At 42.9% G+C, this 26,311-nt stretch overlaps 1 protein-coding gene across 2 annotated transcripts in view; it reads left to right on the top strand.

Annotated features, from left to right (window-relative positions):
- Nucleotides 1-26,311, top strand: part of TOM1L1 (target of myb1 (chicken)-like 1) — a 61,567-nt gene that overhangs the window by 5,950 nt on the left and 29,306 nt on the right. For both annotated transcript variants that reach the window (XM_010837488.1, XM_010837487.1), the window contains exons 4-7: nt 8,418-8,567; nt 9,369-9,494; nt 10,485-10,577; nt 11,682-11,798. In XM_010837488.1, coding sequence (XP_010835790.1) covers nt 8,418-8,567; nt 9,369-9,494; nt 10,485-10,577; nt 11,682-11,798 — 486 coding nt within the window. The remainder of the gene's footprint in view (nt 1-8,417; nt 8,568-9,368; nt 9,495-10,484; nt 10,578-11,681; nt 11,799-26,311) is intronic.

Genomic DNA, 26,311 nt, shown 5'->3' with positions numbered 1-26,311 from the left:
TGCTTGCGCATCTCTGGAATTCTTAGGTGCTGGCAGCTCTCTAGGGTCCAGCCAAGTTCTGCTGCCTGATGTAATTTGAATTAAGTTCTTTGTTGATAGAAACAATTCTGTGCACCGTGTTTCTTGATATGGCTGTAGACATTTATTTGATATGTTCCCGTTTTCCCCCAACCTTGGCTGTGTGACCCCTGCAGTTGCTGGATGAGTTGCCACTTTCACGTCGGTACATTTTGTAGACCCTGCCTGCTGCCTGACCTGTGTGCTTTCTGGTGTCTTCTGAGTGCCTTTGCTGACCTCCTTCTGGCCCCACGCCACACCAGGCTGTGGCGCTCCTCTGCCAGCATCAGACTGCCCTTAGGAGGGTTGGGCATGGTTATCTAGAGGGCTGTGGAGCAGAGCTGAGCTTTGCCCCCCTTTTCTAGCTTCAAGGGGAAAAGAACTTAGCACTTCTTGCTTACTTGGAGAAGAAATGAAGTCTTAATGATCCTGTCACTGAAGAAACCCTACAAGTTAGGGTCAGAATACAGTTTTAGAGGAATCGTCTCCTCCACCTTTTTGGACCTCTCCCCTCTCCTTCACCATGGTCACCTCCTCAGGAAGGTCATGGAGTGGAGGGAACCAGAGAGAGGAGTAAGGTGCTCCAGGGGAAATAGGAGAACAGTGGGTTGGTGATGGAAAATCACCTTTGCCTGGTACTTTACCTGGTAGCTCAGCTGGTAAAGAATCTGCCTGCAATGCAGGAAATGCTGGTTTGATTTCCAGGTCAGAAAGATCTGCTGGAGAAGGGATAGGCTACCCACTCCAGTCTTCTTGGGCTTCCCTGGTGGCTCAGCTGGTAAAGAATCCACCAGCAATGCAGGAGACCTGGGTTCAATCCCTTTGTTGGGAAGATCCCCTGGATAAGGGAAAGGCTACCCCCTCTAGGATTCTGGCCTGGAGAATTCCATGGACTGAGGAGCCTGGCAGCCTGTGGTCCATTGGGTCACAAAGAGTTGGACACAACTGAGCGACATTCACTTTCACTTTGGCTGATGCTCTCAACAACCCTGTGAAGAAGTTGTATTATTGACTCCACTTCTCAGATGAAGAAACTGATACTTGGTGAGATTAAGTGATGTTTTTTTTTTTCCCCCCTCCAACTTTTAAGTAGCATAGGCAAGATTTCAGTGCAGGTCTCAGATTCTAAATTCCATGCCCTGGCCCCACACCACCTTGCTTGCCTGAACAAATCATGCCCCTTGAAAGAACAGTCACTGTGTTTCATTTGTGTCTTCAACTTCTTTGTGGTGGAAGATTTTGGGTATTAGGTGTTGACTGACTGAGTGTCCTTCAGCCCCCATCCCCTTCTCCTAGCATCCAGGAAGGACTCAGGGAGTGATTGTGATTTGGGGTAGAAAGGTATACAGCTGTGCCCTGAAATGGAGGACGTCCCAGGGCTGCTGAAGGTTAGGAGAATTGACTGAGGAACCTAAGGGCAGAAGATGAATTTACGCCATTTTCCGAATTTTAGCATGCTGTGTTTCACCTTCTGACAGCTGTGGATTCTGTATGATACCTTTGTCTCTCTGTTACAGCCAGCTTACCTGACCTTTCGGTGGTGGCTTTCTGTCCCTGGTCCATCACTTCCTCCATCCAGCTTCCTTCCCTCGGGACGAATCAGGACTCTCCCCTGAGGAAGCTGAGCTGTTCCCGAGTGTTGTGTCTTATATCCCATCTCTCTGTGAGTCCCCACACTTTCTCTCCTGCAGGTCATCTGATCACTCAGGCCTTGCTCACAGGAAGGCTGTTCCCTGTTCCATCTCTGGTAACTGTTTCATTCTCGCCTCCTGATTTCCATACCAGCACGTGACAGCAAGTGAGTCTAAGACCTGTGCCAAAGTAGAGGTGAGAGTCACAGGTTAGGAGCCAGAATAGCTCCTCATTGTTAGGGGCAGAGTTCATTAAGGTTCCTGCTTCTTGGACTTCTTTGAATTGGCCTTTGATTCTTGATAGCTTCATGCAGCTTTCCCTGAGTTCTTTATTTAATGGCACAGGCACCTCACCTCAGACTACTCACTGCACTGGAGTGGTGTGTTTAATTTTTTAGAACAGACTTTAATATAAACTTAAGCAGAGATCCAACCAGTTCATTCTGAAGGAGATCAGCCCTGGTATTTCTTTGGAAAGAATGATGCTAAAGCTGAAACTCTAGTACTTTGGCCACCTCATGCGAAGAGTTGACACATTGGAAAAGACTCTGATGCTGAGAAGGATTGGGGGAAGAAGGAAAAGGGGATGACAGAGGATGAGATGGCTGGATGGATATCACTGACTCGATGGACATGAGTCTGAGTGAACTCCGGGAGTTGGTGATGGACAGGGAGGCCTGGGGTGCTGCGATTCATGGGGTCGCAAAGAGTCGGACACAACTGAGTGACTGAACTGAACTTAACTGAATTATGAGAGAAATTAGTCACAGAAACAAATATCCAGTGTCTGTCAAAGGCAGTTATTTGTTTACCAATAAACTCTTTAACAGTGGATCCTCATATATTACATTTCCATTTTATCATGGTGAAGTGATGAGAGCCTGTCAAAGTCGATTATAAATGTCCTTTGTATTATCTGTCATTTAGGTTCTCCATGGACTTGTTAGCCTTGATTAGCCTTTGCTGGGATCTGACTAGACTCTGATTTCCTACTATCAGTTGGTGGTGCGGTTTTGTCAAGAAGCCTGTTGTTTTGTCTTATTTTAAAAACCATTTAGTTATGAGGCTTTATAACTCTTTCTATCAAGAGATCGGAATACCAGACCACTTGCCTGCCTCCGGAGAAATCTGTATACAGGTCAAGAAGCAACAGTTAGAACTGGACATGGAACAACAGACTGGTTCCAAATAGGGAAAGGAGCACGTCAAGGATGTATATTGTCACCCTGCTTATTTAACTTATATGCAGAGTACATCATTCAAAATGCCGGGCTGGATGAAGCACAAGCTGGAATCAAGATTGCAGGGAGAAATATCGATAACCTCAGATACGCAGATGACATTACCCTTTTGGCAGAAAGCAAAGAGGAGCTAAAGAGCTTCTTGATGAAAGTGAAAGAGGAGAGTGAAAAAGCTGGCTTGAAACTCAACATTCAAAAAATGAAGATCATGGCATCCAGTTCCATCACTCCATGGCAAATAAATGGGGAAACCGTGGAAACAGTGAGAGACTTTATTTTCTTGGGCTCCAAAATTACTGCAGATGGTGACTGCACCCATGAATTTAAAAGATGTTTGCTCTTTGGAAGGAAAGCTATGACCAACTTAGACAGCATATTAAAAAGCAGAGACATTACTTTGCCAGCAAAGGTCTGTCTAGTCAAGGCTATGGTTTTTCCAGTAGTCATGTATGGATGTGAGAGTTGGACTATGAAGAAAGCTGAGCGCTGAAGAATTGATGTTTTTGAACTGTGGTCTTGGAGAAGACTCTTGAGAGTCCCTTGGACTGCAAGGAGATCCAACCAGTCAATCCTAAAGGAGATCAGTCCTGAATATTCATTGGATGGACTGATGCTGAAGCCGAAACTCCAATACTTTGGCCACCTGATGCAAAGAACTAACTCATTTGTAAAGACCCTGATGCTGGGAAATATTGAGGGCAGGAAGAGAAGGGGATGACAGAGGATGAGATGGTTAGATGGCATCACTGACTCAATGGACATGGGTTTGGGTGGACTCAGGGAGTTGGTGATGGACAGGGAGGCCTGGCGTGCTGCGGTTGATAGGGTCGCAAAGAGTCGGACATGACTGAGCAACTGAACTGATAACTGTTTTTTTTGTATACATATATCCCCTCCCTTTTGAAACTCCTTCCCATCTCCCTCCCCATCCCATCCCTCTAGGTTGATACAGAGCCCCTGTTTGAGTTTCCTGAGCCATACAGCAAATTCCCATTGGCTATCTGTTTTACATATGGTAATGTAAGTTTCCATGTTACTCTTTCCGTACATCTCACCCTCTCCCCATATCCGTAAGTCTATTCTCTATGTCTGTTTCTCCGTTGCTGCCCTGTAAATAAATTCTTCAGTACCATTTTTCTAGATTCCATATGTATGTGTTGCTGCGAAGTCACTTCAGTCGTGTCTGACTCTGTGCGACCCCATAGACGGCAGCCCACCAGGCTCCCCCGTCCCTGGGATTCTCCAGGCAAGAACACTGGAGTGGGTTGCCATTTCCTTCTCCAATGCGTGAAAGTGAAGTCGCTCAGTCGTGCCCGACTCTTAGTGACCCCATGGACTGCAGCCTACCAGGCTCCTCCATCCATGGGATTTTCCAGGCAAGAGTACTGGAGTGGGGTGCCATTGCCTTCTCTGATGTATGTGTTAGAATATGGTATTTATCTTTCTCTTTCTGACTCACTTCAGTCTGTATAATAGGTATTAGGTTCATCCACCTCATTAGAGCAGACTCAAATGTGTTCCTTTTTATGGCTGAGTAATATTCCATTGTATATATGTACCACAACTTCTTTATCCATTCGTCAATGGATATCTAGAGTCTAGTCTTGACTTGAATGAGTCAGTTATGATAAGTCTCAGCAAGATACTATTATTGTGAAGAGGAAAGTGGTTGAATAGGTTCCTGGGAATCAGTTAATTAGTTGAAGCACCCCCTAGGTGGTGAGTTATGGGGACTTCAGAATTAGTGTAAAATGTCTTTATTCCTCTAGAAACTTACAAAGTAAGCTCATCCCCTAAAGTGGCCTTAGCTTAGTTTGTTTTTCAGCTCTGGATGACCCTGGAGCCTGGGTTACTATGTTTCATTTAGAAATTTACCATGAGAAATAAAACTACCATGGAGCTTTTTTTCCCTAACATTTTTGAAAGGAATACTTATCTTGGCTCATCAATATTTTCTTTCTTGATGGGAAATTATCTGTGTGAGCAGACAATCACAGTACTTACATTTATTAAGGTCCTGCTATGTGTCAGGCTCTTCATATGCATCATTTTCCACTTAAGCCTTACAGCAGGTCTCTGGAAGAAGGTAGGCTCATTTTGCAGTTGATGATCCTGAGTCTTAGTCACGATAAGTGATTTGCCCAGCCACGTGCAAAGGGACAGCTGTGAAGCCTCAGATCAGCATACTCTGCAGTCTCTCAGTTGTTGCCTCCTCCTGGGTTCCCTTCTCCACCTCAGATTATGGTTTCTTGGTTCATAGGTTATGTGTGCTCAGTCGCTTAGTCGTGTCCAGCCCTTTGCAGCTCCATGGACTGCAGCCCACCAGGCTCCTCTCTCCATGGAGTTTTCCAGGCAAGAATACTGGACTGGGTTGCCATTTCCTCCTCTAGGGTAATCTTCCCAACCCAGGAATCGAACCCACATCTCTTGCATCTCCTGCATCTCTTGCACTGGCAGGTGAATTCTTTACCACTGTGCCACCTGGTTGAATCCAGCCTCCCAGTTGAATCCCACCTGGGTAGCTCCATGTTCATAGGTTATATGAACACATAAATTGCACCAAAGCCCAATTCCAAAATGTGTAGAAGCAAGGTATTTGATTTTTCCAATTCACCACTCTAAGTTTTATTGTTTAGCTAAGTGGGCTGGGGTGTGAGAGGTACCGTGACATGAAGGAAGAGGTGATAGCATAGAAGTAAGTGGTCCTGACACTCTAGATTCCAGTGGGAAAGCACAAAGGGCATGGTTTATGATCTCCAGATGTTAACATTCTCAGCATTTCATATTGACTCTTTGATTTTTATAGGTAACCTCCTGGGAATGTTGCCCATTAACATAAAATCTTGATACTCCAACAGTAAAAAGTGGTTTGTGGAATATTTAGCATTTCTTTTACTGTTACGGAAGATGAGACTTGGAGGCAGAGTATTTTGCCTAAGACTGCTTAACTGGTCACGTGAAGTATTTCTATAAATTCCCGTTGAACTAGAGGCGCTTTTCCTCATCATAATAGTGTATCAAGCAAAAAGCCATTTGTTATTCAACTTGTCTTTCTCGAAACAACTTGTATTAAAATAGGTTCATCTTAATATGTTTTGGATTCTGATTTTATTTTCCTTTGGTTAAAGATTCTCCCTATGTTTCACATGCTGCATGTGCTCAGCTTCTGTATTTTATGGTTGCTTTTTTAGCAGCGATGCCCTTATAACTATAGCTTTCATATCTTCTTCTATTTGTATTGCCATTAAAGTGACACAGTACAGAGCATGGTATAAAATCAATTTTCAGGACTCCTTTTCTACAGAGATTATACCTATCCTGGTCATATTATGGTCTTTATGACCTCTGAGAAGGTGGAAGCATGGACACTAGAGATTTCATTGTGTTTTTAGATCACTTTCAGAAACCTGCTACCAGCTCATTCTTTCTTAGCCTGTCTTCTGTTCATGTTGCTGTATTGAAAATCTTTTTTTCAAGATGATTGATGACTCCACTAATCAACAAACCTACCTGAGTTTTTCTCACTCCATATACCTAACTGTTTGACACTCCATCGTCCTGAAAATCCTGCCCACTTTTGACTTTATGAGCATTATGTTCTGTTTATTTTATGCCTCAGTTTCCGTTGGTTGCTCTTGGGCTGCCTTTCTCCATCCTCCTTCCAGCCTCCCAGTTGAATCCCACCGTGCCTCCTCCTCTCTGCTCATGCGAGGCAGCCCCAGGTACTCCCTGCGGGCTTAAGTCTCTCCTGAACTGTATCTGTGCATGTACAGCTCTCAGCCAGAAATCTCCACTTGAATGTCTCTGTCCTTTTGTCTTAGTCATCTTGAGCAGCCTAACAAGGTACCGTCGATGGGGTGGCTTAAGCAATAGAGTTTTCTATTTCTCCCAGTCTATGAGGATCTGAAGTCCAAGGTCAGGGTGCTGGCAGGTCCAGTGTCTGAGGAGGGCCCGCCCTCTGGCTTGTCAATGGCTGTCTTCTCGTTGTATCGTCATGTGGCCAAGGAGAGATCTCTCTTATCCCTCTTTTCTAAGAAAGGCGGGAGAAGAAGGAGACGACAGAGGACTAGATGGTTGGATGGCATCACCGACTCAATGGACATGAATTTGAGCAAACTCTGGGAGATTGTGAAGGACAGGGAGGCCTGGTGTGCTGCAGTCCATGGGGTCGCAGAGTCGGACATGACTTAGCAACTGAACAACAACAATCTCATTTATGAAGACTCCAGCCTCATGACCTAATTTCCTCCAAATACCATCATGTTAGGGATTAAGAGGTTCACCATAGGAATTTGGGAGGGACACAGACATTCAGTCTGCATCACTTATAAACTCAAAATATGTAAGTTTCAACACATCATTTTGACCTTAGGCCAGTCATACTATCCCATCCACTTCCAGATTTCCATCCAAAGTGCTATCAATCTCATGCAGAGTAACAGTCATTTAACTTTCAGCCTTTCCCTGTCAACAAATACCTAGTTGTTGGAAGTCCTTCCTTCATAATTCTCATGTCTTCCCCTTTCTTACACCCTCATCATCCTAGTTTAAGACAGTTTAAGCCTGTCTGCATCAGGCTCTATTAGGGGGTCCTTGCTGGATCTCTCCATCATTTCAGGGTCTTTGCCCTCCAGTTGCCTTGGTAGGGTGCTGCACCAACCTTCTCTCAAGTTCAGGACGGAGGTGTGATGGTGACAAACTAAGGACCCTCCAGTGGCTTCCTGGTGCCTTCTCAATAATGTCCATTCTTTACATTGCCACACAGCTTTCTGCACAGTCTGGATGATGCCCCTCCAGACTTATCCATCCAGTTCCCCAGGCTCTCCAGTTTGCCGATATAAAGAAGCCTCTACAAACCAGAAAACTTGTTTTCCTTCTCACAGCTCATACACTTCATCACCTGTACATAAATTTTTTTACGATTTACCTGTCTAGACTATTGCTTTATATGCATTTATCCTTTTCTTGACCATTTTTCAAAGGCCAGCTTAGGACTACCTTTTTCCAAAAGTCTTAAACACCTGGCCCTAAATGGTCACATCTGCCTGTAAAGGTCTGTAGCTGGAGTAACCATGTAAGTTTTCATCCAGGCAAGGACATTTTTGGAAGTGAAAGGAGATGATGTCCTTAATAAAGCTGGGGCAATAGGAATTCAGCAGGACTTTGCTGGAAACACTAGGACAAATGTCACCTTGTCTAGAGCCAGCATGCTTTGTTTGCACCTCGCACTGGCCCTTGACATTACCACCTCACATTGTTATGAGTTCTCATAATTGTGTCCTGGCTCCCCAACAAGATTGTCTGTTTGCTAAGCAATTGCATTATGCCTTAAATTTCCTCACATTCCCAGAACTGAACATTTTGCCATATATTTTAGTAGATAACCAAATTTTGTTTGTGCTGGTGGAAATCATCACTTAGCAATTTTTATCTTATATTTTGGAGGTGGTTTTGCCAAAGAGATAAAATGTTTGATTTTTCTCTTCAGCTTATTGACATGTGCATGCAGAACTGTGGTCCGAGTTTCCAGTCTCTGATTGTGAAGAAGGAATTTGTTAAAGATAGTCTAGTTAAGCTGCTGAATCCCAGATACACATTGCCAATAGACATTCAGAATAGAATTTTGAATTTCATTAAGGTAAGTCTGTTATATACCTGATGGGATAGTGAATGTCTAAGAAGCTTAATTTCCTAACTCCCAGTTGGCTCAGTGATCCTTTATAAGCCTGGGATTGAGCTTCAAAGTGTTTTTATTATTCTGTTTTCCATGTAATAATTTCTTGGCATTGGACTCTGGCCTTTTTCTGAAGAATTTATAGCCTTTTCCATACTTGTCTCTCAGTTTCTGTTTTATCCGGGTCAGACAGAAGAGATAGTGATATATACATTTATTTTGCAGATATGGAAACTATCTTCTGTGGTCAGTAACTCACTGCCTGAAGAGTTATTTGGCAAAAGATCTACAGATGCTGTTTTAGAGTCTATTAATTTTAGATTTAGTACAGCAAAAAACAATCAATAGTATGTATTGTAGAGTTTCACTAAATTGTTGAGGCATGGCAGTCTGATGATTAAAAATATTTTACATTATTCTAATCTCTAAAAATGGACGTTTTGCACTTTCCTGGTGGTCCAGTGGTTAAGATAATGTGCTTCCAGCATCTGCACTGCCGAGGGCACGGCTTCAGTCCCTGGTTAGGGAGCTAGGATCCCAGATACCACCTGCTGTGTGACACAGCCAAAAACAAGTAACCGCTCCCCACCCCCAAAAAAAAAAACTGCAAAAACTGTACATTTTGTGTATGGCATTCAAAAGTAGCTTTCTCTTTCTGAGGAAGCTTCGTAATTGTCAGTCTCTGATTTTTTGGTGGTCACTTTCAGAATTGTGTTTTGTTTCGCTGCTCTTTGCTCTCTGAAACTTTCCGTCTCTTGAATTCAGACATGGTCGCAGGGTTTCCCAGGAGGCGTGGATGTCAGTGAAGTGAAAGATGTGTACCTGGACCTCCTTAAGAAAGGGGTTCAGTTCCCTTCATCAGATGCAGAGACTGAAACAGCCAGACAAGAGGTAGGAGGCCCTTTTTTGACCTGTGTAGAGAAAGACAGTGAAGGGCTTGGGTCTTTTTTCATTGAAAGGAACGACTCTAGCTCCACCTAGCTTAAGCCAAAAGATGAATCTGTGATTTCATAGAATAACCAGGCCACAAGAAGGCTGGTGTTAACTGGATCTTTGGAACACCAGAGAACCAAGATTCAAATGCCTCGTTACTTGTCTGCTCCCCTTTGACAATCAGCTCGTTCTCTCCTCACAGACCAGTTTTCTCTATGTGGTAGATAACACGCCAGGCCTGCTATGCATGTGCCTGCTAAGTCACTTCCGTCTGACTCTGCGCAGGGCTCCCAGGGTGGCGCTAATGGTAGACAACATAGCTCCCACATTTTCATGTTGCAGCCTTAGCTTTTTCAGATTCAAAGCTCACAATTGCAGAGGAAGGACTCATTGAATCAACATGGGTCAGTTTTCCATTTCTGCACAAGTTAAGTGAGGTCTTACAAGAATGTGATGGCTTCATATAGAAATCGTTTAGGTAGAGCAGAGTAGGGGCAGTTTTCAAAAGAAAAGATTGGTGCTAGATCGGCAAGGGTCTCTGTTAGTAGTCATGTAATAAATTTGTTTATTAATACTGTGCCCATAGAAGAGTCTCTTTATGTTCACATGTATTCACTCTCAAGTCTGTAAATAACTTTTCAGGTTTTGAACTTATAACACTTTGAGAGACTGACTATAAGTCAACTCTTGGCTTCCTGTAATGTAATGTAAAAACATAACATAAACACAGTGGTTCTTTCCATAATGTAAAAATAGTAGTTCTTCCCTTCTGTAGATTGGTGAGTCCTGCCTTGGTAGAAAAAGCAATTCATGTGTATACCACAGTCTGACCTTTGTGAAGGCTTTGTCCTGAGGGCTGACTCGCCCTAGTGAGTGAGTCATCTGAATGGAAAAATGGGCTTGCAGTGGCCAAGTTAATTCAAATAATAATATTTCCATTTTTCATAGATGTCCCTGAATCCACCACCGTCTGTTCCTTCTGCACCAGCTCTTCCTTCTATAGTTCCCAAGATCTCCACTATTACATTGGTCCCAGAACAGGTAACAATAGCAATGATTGTATTTATTCATGACTTTTTTTGCAGTTTGTTTATTCTTAGCAATGTTATCATAAGGTGGAGGTATCTTTTAGCCTCATTTTACAGAGAAGGGGACTGAAGTGTATGTGTATGATGGTTCAGCTCTAAGTGGAATTAATCCTATGAATTCTGCCTGATTCTGAAAGCCTGAGCTTTAACAACTGTGCTTGTCTAGTGGCTTATGTGGCTTTGTGGAGGCTTGGCTGTACCTGGAGTTTATATAAGCAGCTGATCCTGTTGCCCCTGATAAGACTGCCCATATGCCATTTCAGACAGCTCAGTGAATGGTAGTCTTATTACTGATATTAATTGTGCCAATCAAATTACATTTACTGCTTTGTCTATTATCTGTTTATCAAAGGTTTAGACAAGCAATTATTAAATGAAGCTCATTTCTATCCTGCTATAAGGGAACTATCATTTAAGACTGTGTAGGGACTTCCCTGGCGGTCCAGTGGTTAAGAATCTGCCTTCCAATGCAGGGGACGCAGGTTCCACCCTTGCTTGGAGAACTGAGATCACACCTGCCACAGGACAACTAAGCCCGTACACCACAAGAAAGCCCAGTGTGGCCAAAGTTTAAAAAAAAAAAGACCTCGTATTATTATTATTTGGTATTGTATAGTAGTCCATGTGGTTAATTCCTCTTGGAATTTAATCCAGGAAGGAAAAAAAAAAATCTGTTTCTCTTTTGATTCTTCCTTCTTTAATACAATGGGACTATAAAACATTCATTTTTTTTTTTCTCCCCCATTGGTTTCCCGGAAATCCAGACTCACATTTGCAGTTTTGTCCAGGTTCCTGGTATGATCATCTTCTCTTTTCTCCATCTTGGTTCTAATCTGACTTTTCCCCTTCATCAACTTTCCTAGAGCATGTTTTTAAATGTAATGCAAGAGCTCTCAAGACCTTTTAAAAGGTGACAGATTATACACCTGTAAAATAATTATATGTACATTTATATAAATTTGAAAGTCCTCAATTTTACAGAAGCGTTTTCTCTGCGACCAGGAAGCAGAGTTGTTCTCTATGTCTCACTTCCTGGTTATTGTGTTGCCGTCTACAGATTGGAAAACTACACAGTGAATTGGATATGGTGAAAATGAATGTGAGAGTGATGTCTGCCATACTGATGGAGAATATTCCTGGCTCTGAGAACCATGAAGACATGGAGCTTCTGCAGGTGTGGTATGATTTCAGGGACGGTCGGTAGCAGTGTCTCTTATTCTCTAAACTTTGAGCCTGTGAGATGGAAGACACCCTCACATTGACTAGTCCATCGCCCCACGTCTTTCCTTGATTTTTTAAACTTAACAGGAAGATGCACGGATGACTTTTATCAGAAATGCAGTAGTAAGTTTGATGTGGTATTTACCCTCTTGCAATAAATAATTTAACATCATTAATCATCGATAGCCTTGCCATATACAATTTCAGTTAGTCTGTAATTGTTTTAAATGTGTAATGTTGCCTCTGTATCTATCTATTCAACAAACATAATGAGTAACTACAGTGCAGTAAAGGACATAGAATGAGGAGGCTGTCCCTAGTCCTTAAGGGACTTGGGACTAGTAAGCAAGAGTGTTTTGTAAAATCAAGTGTTATAGAATTTCTGCTCTAATAGAAATGTATTTTATCGTACTGTAGGTTCCAGAGTGGGGGGCACAGAGAAAGGGGAGGGTTTCTGGAAAAGTTCAGAGAGAGGCATTGCTGAGGCTGGGACCAAGCGAGTAGACGGTGCAATTGGACCTGTGTGAGCATGTGAAGGACCACCAGCTGTTCATTCTGACTGAGATGGGGGCCCTCCCAGACCCTTTTTTGTGTCTCTACATCCAGACCATTTCTTCCCTCTGATAGGTTTGTTCTAATTATCTATTTTAAATTTTAGCACACACTTCTAACATAATTTTAGAAGCAGAGGAAAAAAATCAGTTTCTAAATCTTTTTCTTCCCCCAAAAGTTATGGAACTTGACATATTTTTGCTTTTCTCTGATCCCCACTCCCCAAGTCTCATGTTGTTGTTATTTTTCCTTTAAGTCCTTTGATTGTTAGAAGTGAATTTTTTCTTGATTATCGCTTGTTTGGGAAACAGTAAATGGTAATAATGCCCTTTTTCAACATTACCACTTACATTTAACTGCTGTTTCCTTAAATCGTTACTAGTGGTAAACCTTGAGGGTTTACATGTCCAAAGATGTCTTTTGGCTGCTGTGTAAAGGCTCGCAGTTTTCTCTAAAAATAGTTACTATCCTTCAACAGATAAAAGGGGTTAATACAGAATTATTTTCCATAAGTACTTCAAAGATAGTGCTTGCTTCATTGTTCTTGTCCCCAGTGGTGCTGTTGAGAAGTATATTATGGATTCTTGCACCTTTGTTTTATAATCTGTTTTCTCTGGTTGTATTTGTGACTTCTCTCTAATGCTTCTGAAATTTCACTATACTGTGTACAGGGGTGTGTGTGCATATGTGTATTTCCCGTAACTTTAACCTGCTTAGCACTTGATAGGCCTTTTGCACTGTCAACTTGTGTTTATTTTAGTTCCGGGAATTCTCAGCTCTTACTTCAGATATTTCTTTTCTAGTATTCTTTCTATTCTCTTTGTATGGAACATCGTTTAGGTGATGAGACTTTCAGTTATATTTTTCTTATCCCATCTCTTTATACATTTTGATTCTTCCTTCTTTTGTGCTGTAGGTCTAGCAAAGCTTCTCCAGTTCACGTATTATTTCTTTTAAACTTGAATATCGGTTTGTCTATTCAGCCCTGCTAATGAACGTTTTATTTCAATAGTTTTTTAATTTTTATTTTTATTTATTTTTTTAACACCAAAAACATTTTGTATTGGGGTATAGCCAATTAAAAATGTTGTGATAATTTCAGGTAAACAGTGAAGGGACTCAGCCATACGTATATATGTATTCATTCTCCCCTAAATACCCCTCCATCCAGTCTGGCATATAACATTGAGCAGAGTTCCCTGTGTTTTACAGTAGGTCTTTTTTGGTTATTTATTTTAAATATAGCAGTGTGTACATGACCTTCCCGAAGTACTTATCTAAGCCTTCCCCCCGGGCACCACGGGTTCATTTTCTGTTTGTGAGTCTCTTTCTGTTTTGTAAGTCAACCATGAGTTTGTTTTCTATGTTTGTGTCTTTCTGTTCTATAAGTAAGTTCATTTATATCATTTCTTTTTAGATTGCACATATAATGGATGTTATATGATATTTCTCCTTCTCTGTCTGACTGACTGCAGTCAGTATAACATTCTCTAGGTCCTTCCATGTTGCTGCAAATGGCTGTATTTCATTCTTTTTAATGGCTGTTAATACTCCATTGTGTACACCACATCTTCTTTATCCATTTGTCTCTCAGTGGACATTTAGGTTATTTCCATGTCTTGGCTATTGTAAACAGTGCTGCAATGAACACTGGTTGCATGTCTCTTTTGCGGCCATGTTTTTCTCTGGGTATATGCCCAGGAGTGGGATTGCAGGGTCACACAGTAGCTCTATTTTTAGTTTTTTAAGGAACCTCCATACTGTTCTCCAGAGTGGCTGTGTTGTTGTTGCTGTTCAGTCTCAGTTGTGTCTAACTCTTTGTGGCCCCATGGACTGCAGCATGCCAGACTTCCCTTTCCTTCTGGGAGCTCCATCTCCCAGAGCTTGCTCAAACTCATGTCCATTGAGTCAGTAATGCCATCTAACCATCTCATACTGTGTCATCCCCTTTTCCTCCTGCCTTCAATCTTTTCCACCGTCAGGATTTTTTCTAATGAGTTGGCTCTTCATATGAGTTGGCCAAAGTATTGGAGTTTCAGCTTCAACATCAGTCCTTCCAATGAGTATTCAGGACTGATCTCCATTAGGATGGACTGGTTGGATCTCCTTGCTGTCCAAGGGACTCTCAAGAGTCTTCTCCAACACCACAGTTCAAAAGCATCAGTTCTTCAGTGCTCAGCTTTCTTTATGGTACAACTCTCACATCCATACATGACTACAGGAAAAACCATAGCTTTGACTATACAGACCTTTGTCGGCCAAGTAATGTCTCTGCTTTTTAGTATGCTGTCTACGTTGGTCATAGATTTTTTTCTAGTGCAGGAGGGTTCCTTTTCTCTCCACACCCTCTCCAGCATTTGTTGTTTGTTGATTTTTTGATGATAGCCATTCTGTTGGTGTGAGGTGATAATCTCATTGTAGTTTTGATTTTCATTTCTCTAATATCTTTTGATTTTGAATATCTTTTCATGTGTCTATTGGCCATCTGTATATACTCTTTAGAGAAATATCTATTCAGATGTTCTGCCCATTTTTTGAGTGGGTTGTTTGTTTTGATGCTATAAGTGTCAAAAGCTGTTTGTAAATTTTGGAGGCTAATCCCTTATCAGTCACATCATTTGCAAATACTTTCTCCCAATCTGTAGGTTGTCTTTTTGTTTTGTTTATTGCTTCCTTTTCCATGCAAAAATTTTGAGCATAAATAGGTCCCATTTGTTTATTTTTGCTTTTATTCCATTATTCTAGGAGAGATGGATTTAAAAAGATGTTGCCGTGATATATGTCAGGGAATATTCAGCCTATGTTTTCTTCTAATAGTCGTAAAGTGACCAGTCCAACATTTACATGTTTAATTCATTTTGAGCTTGTTTTTGTATATGGACTTAACGGATGATCTAATTTCATTTTTGACATAAACTGGCTGTCCAGTTTTCCCAGCACCATTTGTTATTTCAACAATTTTTTTATTTTAAAAATGTATTTCATTATAGTAGTTCTTTCATAGATGAGCTTTCCCCTTTTATCTTTAAGGATAATAATTTGTAAAGGTGCTTTTCCATTTGCTCTGTGGATTCTCTTTCGTTGAGTGCAAGTTCTCTTGTTCATCACCTCTTTCATTGTATTTCTCAAATATCTGGACAGATTAGTGATAGTCAGCTCATTTTTTAAAAGTAATTAACTCATTTTTGGCTGTACTGGATCCTCACTGCCGCACACGGGCTTCTCACTGTGGTGGCTTCTCTTGTCGTGGAGCACTGGTTCCAGGCGTGTGTGCTCAGTGGTTGTGGCACGTGGGCCCAGTTGCCCTGCAGCATGTGGGGTCTTCCAGGACCAGTGATCAGGCCTGTGTCGCCTGCACTGCCAGGCAGGTCCTTAACCATTGGACCGCCCGGGAAGTCTCTTTAGCTCATTTTGTGTGTGAGACCTCTGACAGCTGGTCTGCATTCTCTGTGACCCAGCTTGCTCATGCTGAGGGGAAGACACCGTTGCTGCATCTTGTGCTTGGCACTGTGTCTGCATATTTCTGCATTTGCTGCAGTTCCCAGACTATGTAGCTTTGACATGGGACTTCCTGGTGGCTCAGTGGTAGAGAATCCGCCTGCCAGTATTGGGGACTCGGGTTTGATCCCTGGGTGCGGAAGATCCCCTGGAGAAGGAAATGGCAGCCCACTCCAGTATTCTTGGCTGGGAAATCCCGTAGACCAGAGGGTCCTGGTGGGCTACAGTCCATGAGATCACAAAGAGTTGGACATGACTTAATGACTAAGCAACAATAATGGCATCATTAGCATGGGGTGATTCTGGGTGGGATGTATTGGGAGGTAGTTTCTGAGTTATACGTTGTGCAGTCACCCAGTTGTGTCTTTGCGACCCCATGGACTGCAGCACTTAAGGCCTCTCTGTCCCTCACCATCTCCCAAAGTTTGCCCATGTTCATGTCCATTGCCTCGGTGATGCCATCCAGCCATCTTATCCTCTGATGCCCTCTTCTCCTTCTGCTGTCAATCTTTTCCAGCATCAGGTACTTTGCTAGGGAGTCAGCTGTTGGCATCAGATGACCAAAATACTGGAGTTTCAACTTCAGCATCAGTCCTTCCAACAAGTATTCAAAGTTGATTTCCCTTAAGATTGGCTGGTTTGATCTCCTTGATGTTCCTATTTTTTCTGGACGCTACCAGCATCTGCAAACAGTGTCCGTTGTCTCTGTCCCAAGCATTGCTCCCACTTGGACACAGATAGTCCTGCCTCTCTGTCTTGTGCCCTGTGGGGAGAGAGGCATGGGTAGGGGTCGTCGTGCCTTAGTTGTTTGTTAGCTGCACCTACTCCCATCTTCTTGTGGCTTCCCTGGTCTGTAGTCACAGAGCATCTTTCATTTCCTTCTGAGTTCTGTGGTGTACTCATTGTGGGCAGTCTCGAGTGTCCTGGATTGTTTATTCTAATCCAGGGGTCACCGTACTGTGGCCAGTAGGTAAAGAAAAAAGAACAGGTCATTTCTCAAGCTATATCTATGCAATCCTACCTGCAGAGAGCACAGGAGAGTCAGATAGACCCCCAAGGGGCCCCTGCCACTCCCACCCACCGTCAATGGGTTTGAATTTGTGGTATCCCTCTGGTGCATAGAGGGTTTAAAGCCACAGCTTGGGAGCATCTTCTTTATCCATTCATCTGCTGATGGACACTTAACGTTGGTCTTGGGTGTTATGAATAGTGCTGCTGTGAATATTGTGTCTGCATTTCTTTTTGAATTAGAGCTCTCATCTTTTCTTTATATGCCCAGGAGAGGGATTGCTGGATCATATGGTTACTCTATTTTTAGTTTCTTTTTTTTTTTTTCTTAGAGTAGAATGGAGCTCTGCTCAAGCCCGGGGTGCCTCGCCCGGGGCGAAGGGCTCCTATAGGGGACCCCTGCTGGATCTTACTGCACCTATTTTTAGTTTCTTAAGGAACCTCCATACTGTTTTCCGTAGTGGCTGTGCCAGCTTACATTCCCATCAAATTTACATTCCCTTCACACCCTCTTCAGCATTTATTATTTGTAGACTTTTGGTGATGGCCATTCTGACCAGTGTGAGATGAGACCTCATTGCTGTTTTGCTTTGCGTTTCTCTAATAAATAGTGATGTTGAACATCTTTTTGTGTGCCTCTTGGCCAGATGTGTGTCTTTTGATTGAGATGTTCATTTTTTGTTGTTGTTGTTATTGAGTTGTATGAACTCAGTATATTATTATACGTTTTTGAAATTAAGCCCTTGTGGATCACATCATTTGCAAATATTTTCTCCTAGTCTGTAGGTTTTCTTTTTGTATTGTTTGCTGTAGGGGACGACAGAGGATGAGATGGTTGGATGGCATTACCGACTCGATGAACATGAGTTTGTGCAGGTTTTGGGAGTTGATGATGGACAGGGAGGCCTAGCATGCTGCAGTCCATGGGGTCACAAAGAGTCGGACACAACTGAGCGACTGAACTGAACTGTGGTTTCCTTGTTTGTGTAAAAGCTAATAAGTTTGATTAGATATCATTTGTTTATTTTTGCTTTTATTTCAATTGCCTTGGGAGACTGACCTAAGAAAACACTGCTACAGTTTACATCAGAGAATGTTTTGCTTATGTTCTCTTCTAGGAGCTTTATGGCGTTATGTCTTATGTTTAAGTTTTTAAGACATTTTGAGCTTATTTTTGTTTATGGTATGAGGGTATATTCTAACTTCATCAGCTTATGTGTGACTGTCCAACTTTTCCAGTACCACTGGCCGAAGAGACTGTCTATTCTTACCTCCTTTGTCAAAGGTTACCCGACCGTAGGTATAGTGTGAGCTACATAGCTGTAGGTGTGACCATGGGTTTATTGCTGGACTCTGTTCTGTTCCGTTGATCTAGAAGTCTGTTTTTTGTGCCAGTGACACACTGTTTTGATTACTGTAGTTCTGCAGTATTGTTTGAAGTCTGCCCAGGGTATGCCTCCAGCTTTGTTCTTTTTCCTCAGGATTACTTTGGCAATTCTGTGTCTTCTATGGTTCAATGTAAATTTTAGGATTATTCTAATTTTGTGAAAAGTCATGGGTGATTTGATAGGGATAGCCTTAAATCTGTGGATTGCATTGAGTATTATGGCCATTTTAACTGTATTAGTTCTAATCCAAGAGCATCAGATATGTTTCCATTTCCTTGAATCATCTACAGTTTTCTTTATCTTCAGTTTTATCATGTTTGTTAGGGTTATTCCTAGGTTTGTTTTTTTTTTTTTTGATGAGACTTTAAATGTTTTTTTTTTTAATTGTTGTTTTTTACTCTCTGATATTTCATTTTTAGTATAAAGAAATACAACACATTTCCATGTATTAATAATGTATCCTGCTTACCTTGCTCAGAGAAGGCACTGGTGACCCACTCTAGTACTCTTGCCTGGAAAATCCCATGGATGGAGGAGCCTGGTGGGCTGCAGTCCATGGGGTCGCTAAGAGTCAGACATGGCTGAGCAACTTCACTTTCACTTTTCACTTTCATGCATTGGAGAAGGAAATGGCAACCCACTCCAGCGTTCTTTCCTGGAGAATCCCAGGGATGGTGGAGCCTGGTGGGCTGCTGTCTGTGGGGTCGTATAGAGTCAGAGACAACTGACGTGACTTAGCAGTAGCAGCAGCTCACCTTGCTAAATTCATTTATCAGTTTTAATAGTTTATCTCTTGAATCTTTAGGGTTTTCTATATGGAGTATCATGTCATCTGCATATATACTGGCACTTTTACCCCTTCCCTTCCAATTTGGATATATTTTATTTCTTTTTTGTGTGTGTCTTAATTGCTTTGACTCTGACTTCCAATACTGTGTTGAAGCAGTGGTGAGACTGGGAAGGTTTCCCACTTTTCACCATTTAGTATCATGTTGGCTATGGATTTGTCATAAATGGCTTTTGAAATGTTGAGATATATTCCTTCTCTACACACTTTGATAAGAGTTTTTATTATGAATGGATGTTGAATTTTATCAAATGCTTTTTCTGCATCTACTAAGACAATCATGTGGTTTTTGTCTTATCTTATGTTGATCAATATCAATATCAAAATCAATATCACATTGATTTTGCATTTGTTGAACCATCCTTGTGACGCTGGGGTGAATCTGACTTGATCATGGTGTATGATTCTTTTTGTGTTGCTAGATTTGGCTAATGTTTTGTTGAGTGGTTTTGAACTAATTACCAAGTTTGTTTATGTGGCCGGGCCAGGTTTTAGTTGTGGCCTGCAGGATCTTCATTGCAGTACAAGAACTCCACAGTTGTGGCCCATGGGCTCTGGAGCACCAGCTCCATGCTGGCATCACACGGGCTCTGGAGCGCCAGCTCTGTGCTGGCGTCACATGGGCTCTGGTCGTGCTGCCCTGGCTCGGGGCAAGTGGGCTTCGGTCATTGTGGCACATGGCTGAGTTGCTCTGGGGAATGCGGGATCTTAATTCTACCACTTGGGGTTGAATCCAAGTCACCTGGGTGGTAAGGTGGATTCTTAACCACTGGACTACCAGGGTGAATACCCTGTTGAGTATTTTTTTGTTCATCTGTTTAAAGAGTCTTTGTTTAACCTGGTATTTACAGACTTATTGACCAAAGACTATCCATTTACTAAATATCTCTTAATATCCTATAGAACATCACAGTGTAATATACATTGAAAAACAATCAATATTTTGGATCAGTGGCTTTAAGTGTATTATTTTTAAGATATTTTACTTAAGAATATTACATCATTTTGGTAATGATTTTTGGGGTTCTTAGTCATGGGCAAGTCATTTATCATTGGACTTAGTTTCTATCTGTGTAAATCCTATGTATGAGGAGATTCATGAGGAACCAGGGATCAAACTGCCAACATCTGTTGGATCATCAAAAAAGCAAGAGAGTTTGAGAAAAACATCTACTTCTGCTTTATTGACTATGCCAAAGCCTTTGACTGTGTGGATCACAATAAACTCTGGAAAATTCTGAAAGAGACGGGAATACCAGACCACCTTACCTGCCTCCTGAGAAATCTGTATGCAGGTCAAAAAGCAACAGTTAAAACTAGACGTGGAACAACAGACTAGTTCCAAATTGGGAAAGGAGTACATCAAGGCTGTACATTGCCACCCTGCTTATTTAACTTATGTGCAAAATATATCATGCAAAATGCTGGGCTGGATGAAGCACAAGCTGGAATCAAGGTTGCCAGGAGAAATATCAATAACCCCAGATATGCAAATGATATCACCCTAATGGCAGAAAGCAAAAAGGAACTAAAGAGCCTCTTGTTGAAAGTGAAAGAGAAGAGTGAAAAAGTTGGCTTAAAACTCAGCATTCAGAAAACTAAGATCATGGCATCTGGTCCCATCACTTCATGGCAAATAGATGGGCAAACAATGGAAACAGTGACAGACTTTATTTTCTTGGCTCCAAAATCACTGCAGATGTGACTGCAGTCCTGAAATTAAAAGACGCTTGCTCCTTAGAAGAAAAGCTACGAGCAACCTAGACAGCATGTTAAAAAGCAGAGACATTACTTTGCCAACAAAGGTCCAGCTGGTCAAAGCTATGGTTTTCCCAGTAGTCATGTATGGATGTGAGAGTTGGACTATAAAGAAAGCTGAGCACTGGAGAATTGATGCTTTTGAACTGCGTTGTTGGAGAAGACTCTTGAGAGTCCCCTGGGCTGCAAGGAGATCCAACCAGTCCATCTTAAAGGAAATTACTCCTGAATATTCATTGAAAGGACTGATGCTGAAGCTGAAGTTCCAATACTCTGGCCACCTGATGTGAAGAACTGACTCATTAGAAAAGACCCTGATGCTGGGAAAGATTGTAGGCAGGAGGAGAAGGGGATGACGGAGGATGAGATGGCTGGATGACATCACCAACTCAATGGACATGAGTAAACTCTAGGAGTTGGTGATGGACAGGGAGACCTGGCGTGCTGCAATCCATGGGGTTGCAAAGAGTCAGACACAACTGAGCTGATACGAGGAGGTTAAAAAGAAAATTAATCATTAGAGTTCCTATGTAGTAATCCCTTTTTAAAAATCCACAACTGAGGATGTTTACGGATAGAAATTTTGTGACTCACGATATTTAGCATGTTAAACTAAAATTTTTAAAATTTGGTATCAAAGTAGAAGGGTATGTAGCACATAATATTTTTTAAGAAGGGACACAGCAATATTCCTAGTTGCATACAGTCTCCCCAGCCGTTCAGCGCTTTGAAATGTAGTGATAGGATTTTTCTCTCATGTTTTCATCCATCCGTGGCTAACAGTCCTTTCGTAAGATGTCCACTGAAACATCCCGTTCAAATGTGTGAATCCCCTTTTATTTGCTGCCATCCTGGAGTGTACTAAATGCCTTTTTGTGTCCAAGTCTTCGGGTCCAGATGTTTGGTTGAATTTTGCTAGGATAATGCTGATTTGTTGGTTGCTGTTTTGATGCCAGAGCTTAGGGCTGTGTGTTGCCTTGAATCGTAAAGAGACTGGGCTGTAAACCAGCTTAGAACGCACTCGTGGCCAATTCAAGTTGAATGGTTCTGGCCCTCAGTCAGTTTGTTTATGGAACCTATTCAATGTGCAACTTATTTGTCTCTCTTTGCTTTTTGGTAGGAGCACATAGAGATCTGGTGTGGGGGGTGCTGTTCTTAAATTCTTTTGACAAGTATTTGAACTTTTTCTAGTAATCTAAATAACATCATAAAAGGAAATTGTTTCTCTACTCACAACACTTTGGATACTAGGTCTGAATTTTTTTCCCTCACATTAAGTAATTCTGGCACCAGCTACCCAGAAACATCACAGACTCCACAGGTAAAGAGCTTAGTCCCACAAAGCTGTCCCCACTTCAGACCCGATCACAAGTCGTGGGTCCTCAGGTTACCCACCCTTCTCCCCCATTTTGGCTACAAATCAAATTGGGGGCCCTGTGACCCCCTCCTCAGGTTTAGTAATTTGCTAGAATGGTTCACAGCATCCAGGGAGACACTTTACTTACTATTATCAGTTCATTACAGAGGATACAGGCAAACAGCCAAATGATGTCAACTGAAAAATGTTCAACCTAAATGTTTAGAATTGTGTTTTATTTGATGGACAAAACTGAGGGCCGAGGCCCAAGACACAGCTTGTCACATGCTCTAAGGTACTACTCTGAAGAAGCCGGGAGGAGACATATGTAAGAGTTTTTGTAACAAAGACCAGGTAGCCAGAACATCAAAGTGTGTTAGTTGCTCGGTCGTGCCCGACTCTTTGTGACCCCATGGACTGCAGCCCACCAGGCTCCTCTGTCCATGAGATTTTCCAGGCAAGGATACTGGAGTGGGGTGCCACTTCCTTCTCTAAGAACATGAAAAGGTTACTGTTAGTTAAAGAAGACCAGGGCTTCCCTGGTGGTCCAGGGGTTAAGAATTCACCTGCCAGTGCAGGGGACACGGGTTCAATCTGGTCTGGAAAGAGTCCACGTGCTGCGGAGCAGTTAAACCTGTGCTCCACGGCTGCTGAGCCCGCGTGGAGCCCGCGAGCCACAGCTGCTGGCTGAGCCTACATGATAGAGCCATGCGCCTCAGTAAGAGAAACACTGCAGCGAAAAGCCCGCACACAACAGTTAGAGAAAGGCCATGTGCACAGCGAAGACCCAGCATAGCCATCAATAAAGTAATTGATTAACTAAGAAAACCAAGCTTCTCAGGTTAAGAAAGGTAGGGCTTTTCTATGTATGGGAGGATGTAGGAGTCTGGCTCTCTGAAATTATTCCTGGTTATCTGGGGCCAGCGTCCCCTGCTCTGGGGTGGGGGTGGCTGCAGAGGCGGACTGCTAGATAGCAGGTATCCTGCTTCTAGCCTAATTCCCTCAGGGCTCACGTCGGGGAGGCTGTAACGTGATGGCTCACTGGCTCTGTGAAAGGGACTGTTTCCTGCTATGTCAATGAACAAGGAGGTCACAGCCATCTGGGATTCTGGCCCACCAGATGTGAATTTCTGAGCCCTGGAAGAACACTGCCTGCCATCCAACAGCCCTGCTGATGCTAACTGCCCTTGCTCCCTGTGGTGAGCAAGGAATTAAGGATATGGATAATAAAATCACAGTATGCTGGCCCCAGATAGTGAGATGCAAATGAAAGGAACCATTTCAGTAAGCCCAGACTCTTGCTTCTTCCCATTTATAGAAAAACGCTAAATTCCTTAACTTGAGATAACTTGTTTCCTTAGTTCGCAGTAATCTTTTGATGTTGAGACTACCTGCTCTTGCTGCAAGCTTCTGTGTAACCTGACTCCTCCCTCACCCTCACCCCGCCTCCTGGAACAGTTCTCCGGATCACTGGAGATGCTGTCTCCCAGACTTGAAGTCCCCAAAATTCCCACCAGAGGAAACATAACTCTCGGCTTCCAGGTTGTGACCACTTTCTAAGCCGACAGCTGCAGCATCCTTTGTTTACGGTGGGGCAGGCAGCATTTTTCTCATTGACCAAGAATACATGCAGGGAACGGTCTGGAAGGTCCTGGACAGAGGGGCTCTGTCCCTGCGGAGTTGGGGTTCACTATCCTCAGAGCACTTGGACACGTTCACCACCCAGAGGCTCTCTGAACCCAGTTGTTCAGGGTTTTATAGAGATTCCATTACAGAGGCGGGATTTATTTAGTCACAGACTGCTGGTGATTAAGGCAGCCCCGGCCCCCTCCTGTCCTGGAGGTTGTGGGGTTGGTTTGCAAGTTTCAGCTCTGTGATTCCGGTCCGTTTGGTTTCTCAGGCTGCCTCCCCTGTCCGCCAAGAATCACCTCGTTAGCATAAACTCCTGCTTGGTTGAAAGGGAGTTACTAAGTATAACAAAGGCCGTTTCTCTCATACTTACTACTCAGGAAATCCCAAGGGTTTTAGAAGCTTTGTGTTAGGAACTGGGGATGAAGACCAAATGTATATTTCTTGTTTGGTAATATCCTATCTCACTATGGTTGATCTAAAATAATATGATGCAATTTATGGAAATAGGGGAAAGGAATCTTGGTTCAGGAATCTGAAAATGAAACTGGCAAAGATAAACTGTGGAGAAACAGAGTAATTTTTTTAATTTGTACTTTTTCAGAGGTTTTCTCACAACTGTAAACGGTATAGATTAGTGAAGCAGGGCCCCCAGACATCACTGGCTCCCTGCCTACCTTCCCCTGCTAAGCCCCTGGGAGGCTTCCACAGGAGCCTGTGGGAGGGGGCTCCTCAGAGTTGGGGTGGGGGCCGGATGAGAGGCATTGAGGGCCCTAGAGCAATGCAGGGCGTACAGAGTGCATCTGTCCAGAAGTATTATAGGGTCTGAAGTCCACTCTGAGAGTTGGGAAATAGACACTATGTTTTTCAACTCCCAAACTAGCTAATCAATCTTTTTTTTTCTTTTAACTTGTTATAATAGTTCATCTCTTTCCCAAACCTCTTTGAAACAACAGACAAAATATTGTCAACTACAAATTGGCACTTGCCATGGGCACCTGCCATCCACCTTTGCAGGGATTAACTCGTGTGCTGCTGTAGCTGGTGACCTTCAACACCCGCTGAAGGAGTTCAGGGCGGAAAGCAGAAATGAGGCAGGCTGTGCCCCGGGAAACTGGCAGGACAACTCTTTAGATAGTTAGGTATTCTCAGGAGCTAATTTTATGAGCCCAGTTCTTTTATCTGCTCATATCTAGAGAAGCAGGAAAGTCCTTCATGGTGACTGACTCTTCCTCATGACTCACAGAAGCTTCACCTTACAAAGAGTACGTGCTTCATTGCATGTCTTTCCCCTTTACCAGCTGCTTCCTTGTGGCTCATTCGGTAAAGAGTCTGCCTGCGATGCAGGATACCAGGGTTCAGTCGCTGAGTCAGGAAGATCCCCTGAGAAGGGACTGGCACCCCACTCCAGTATTCTTGCCGGGGGAATCCCATGGACAGAGGAGCCTGGTGGGCTTCAGTCCATGGAGTCACAGAGAGTCAGACACGACTGAGCGACTCATACTTTCTTTTCACTTGCCCCTTTACCAAAATCACATACATACTGTCGTTTCCCTGCATCTCTGAAACAGTTTCTCGGAGCTGTCTGAGGTGCCCAACTAAAACTTGACTCAAACCTCTCACACTGTGTTTCTTTTTAAAGTCCATGGTCTGAAAACTAAATTCCAAGGATTACAGGAGAACCTAGACAGACCACCAGAGGACCAGAAGAGGGAGAACAGTCACAGCCCAACGCTGAAGGTGGGGTCAGCCGCCCGAGGTTCCCACCACCCCAGGAGGAAGACACCCTTCCATGGGACTTTCCTCAGAAGAGCTCTGTAGTAACCAGCACCTCCCTCCATGAGTGGAGAACTTCCAGTGTCACTAATCAGGCCGGAGCAAAAGGACTTGAAGTGACTCATGGATTCTCAGAGAGCCTGAGAGATGATAATGCAGTCAGGCTGCTAGAGTTCGCCCTACAGAGCTGGGGCGTCTCCTCTTTGCCATGTTTCTGCAAAGAGAAGCTTTTTCTCTGTAGCTGCTTATTCTGAGTTTTTAACTTAACACTTCTGACAGCAAATGTGCAGGTTTTTTGGCCCACACTGACCGATTCTCCAGTGCCACTGGATGTCTTAAAATCAGTTAGTTGTTGGGACTTTTCTGGTGGTCCATTGGCTAAGACTTTGTGCTCCCAATAGAAGGGACTCAGTCCCTGTTTGGGGGACTCGATCCCCCATGCTACAGCTCAGAATGGGCATGCTGTAATGGAAAAAAAGATTCCACATGCCACAGGGCATCTAAGGCCCAGAGCAGCCAAATAAATAAAAATAAATATTTTTTAAAAAACTAAATTCAGTTCTGACACTAAGTACCCAGCATGCATACTAAGTTGCTTCAGTCGTGTCCTACTCTTTGGGAGCCTATGGACTGTAGCCCACCAGGCTCCTCCT

This window comes from Bison bison, unplaced genomic scaffold, assembly GCF_000754665.1.
Source record: "Bison bison bison isolate TAMUID 2011002044 unplaced genomic scaffold, Bison_UMD1.0 scf7180017864075, whole genome shotgun sequence".
Classification (NCBI taxonomy): Eukaryota; Metazoa; Chordata; class Mammalia; order Artiodactyla; family Bovidae; genus Bison; species Bison bison.
This window is presented reverse-complemented; position numbering and strand designations above follow the sequence as displayed.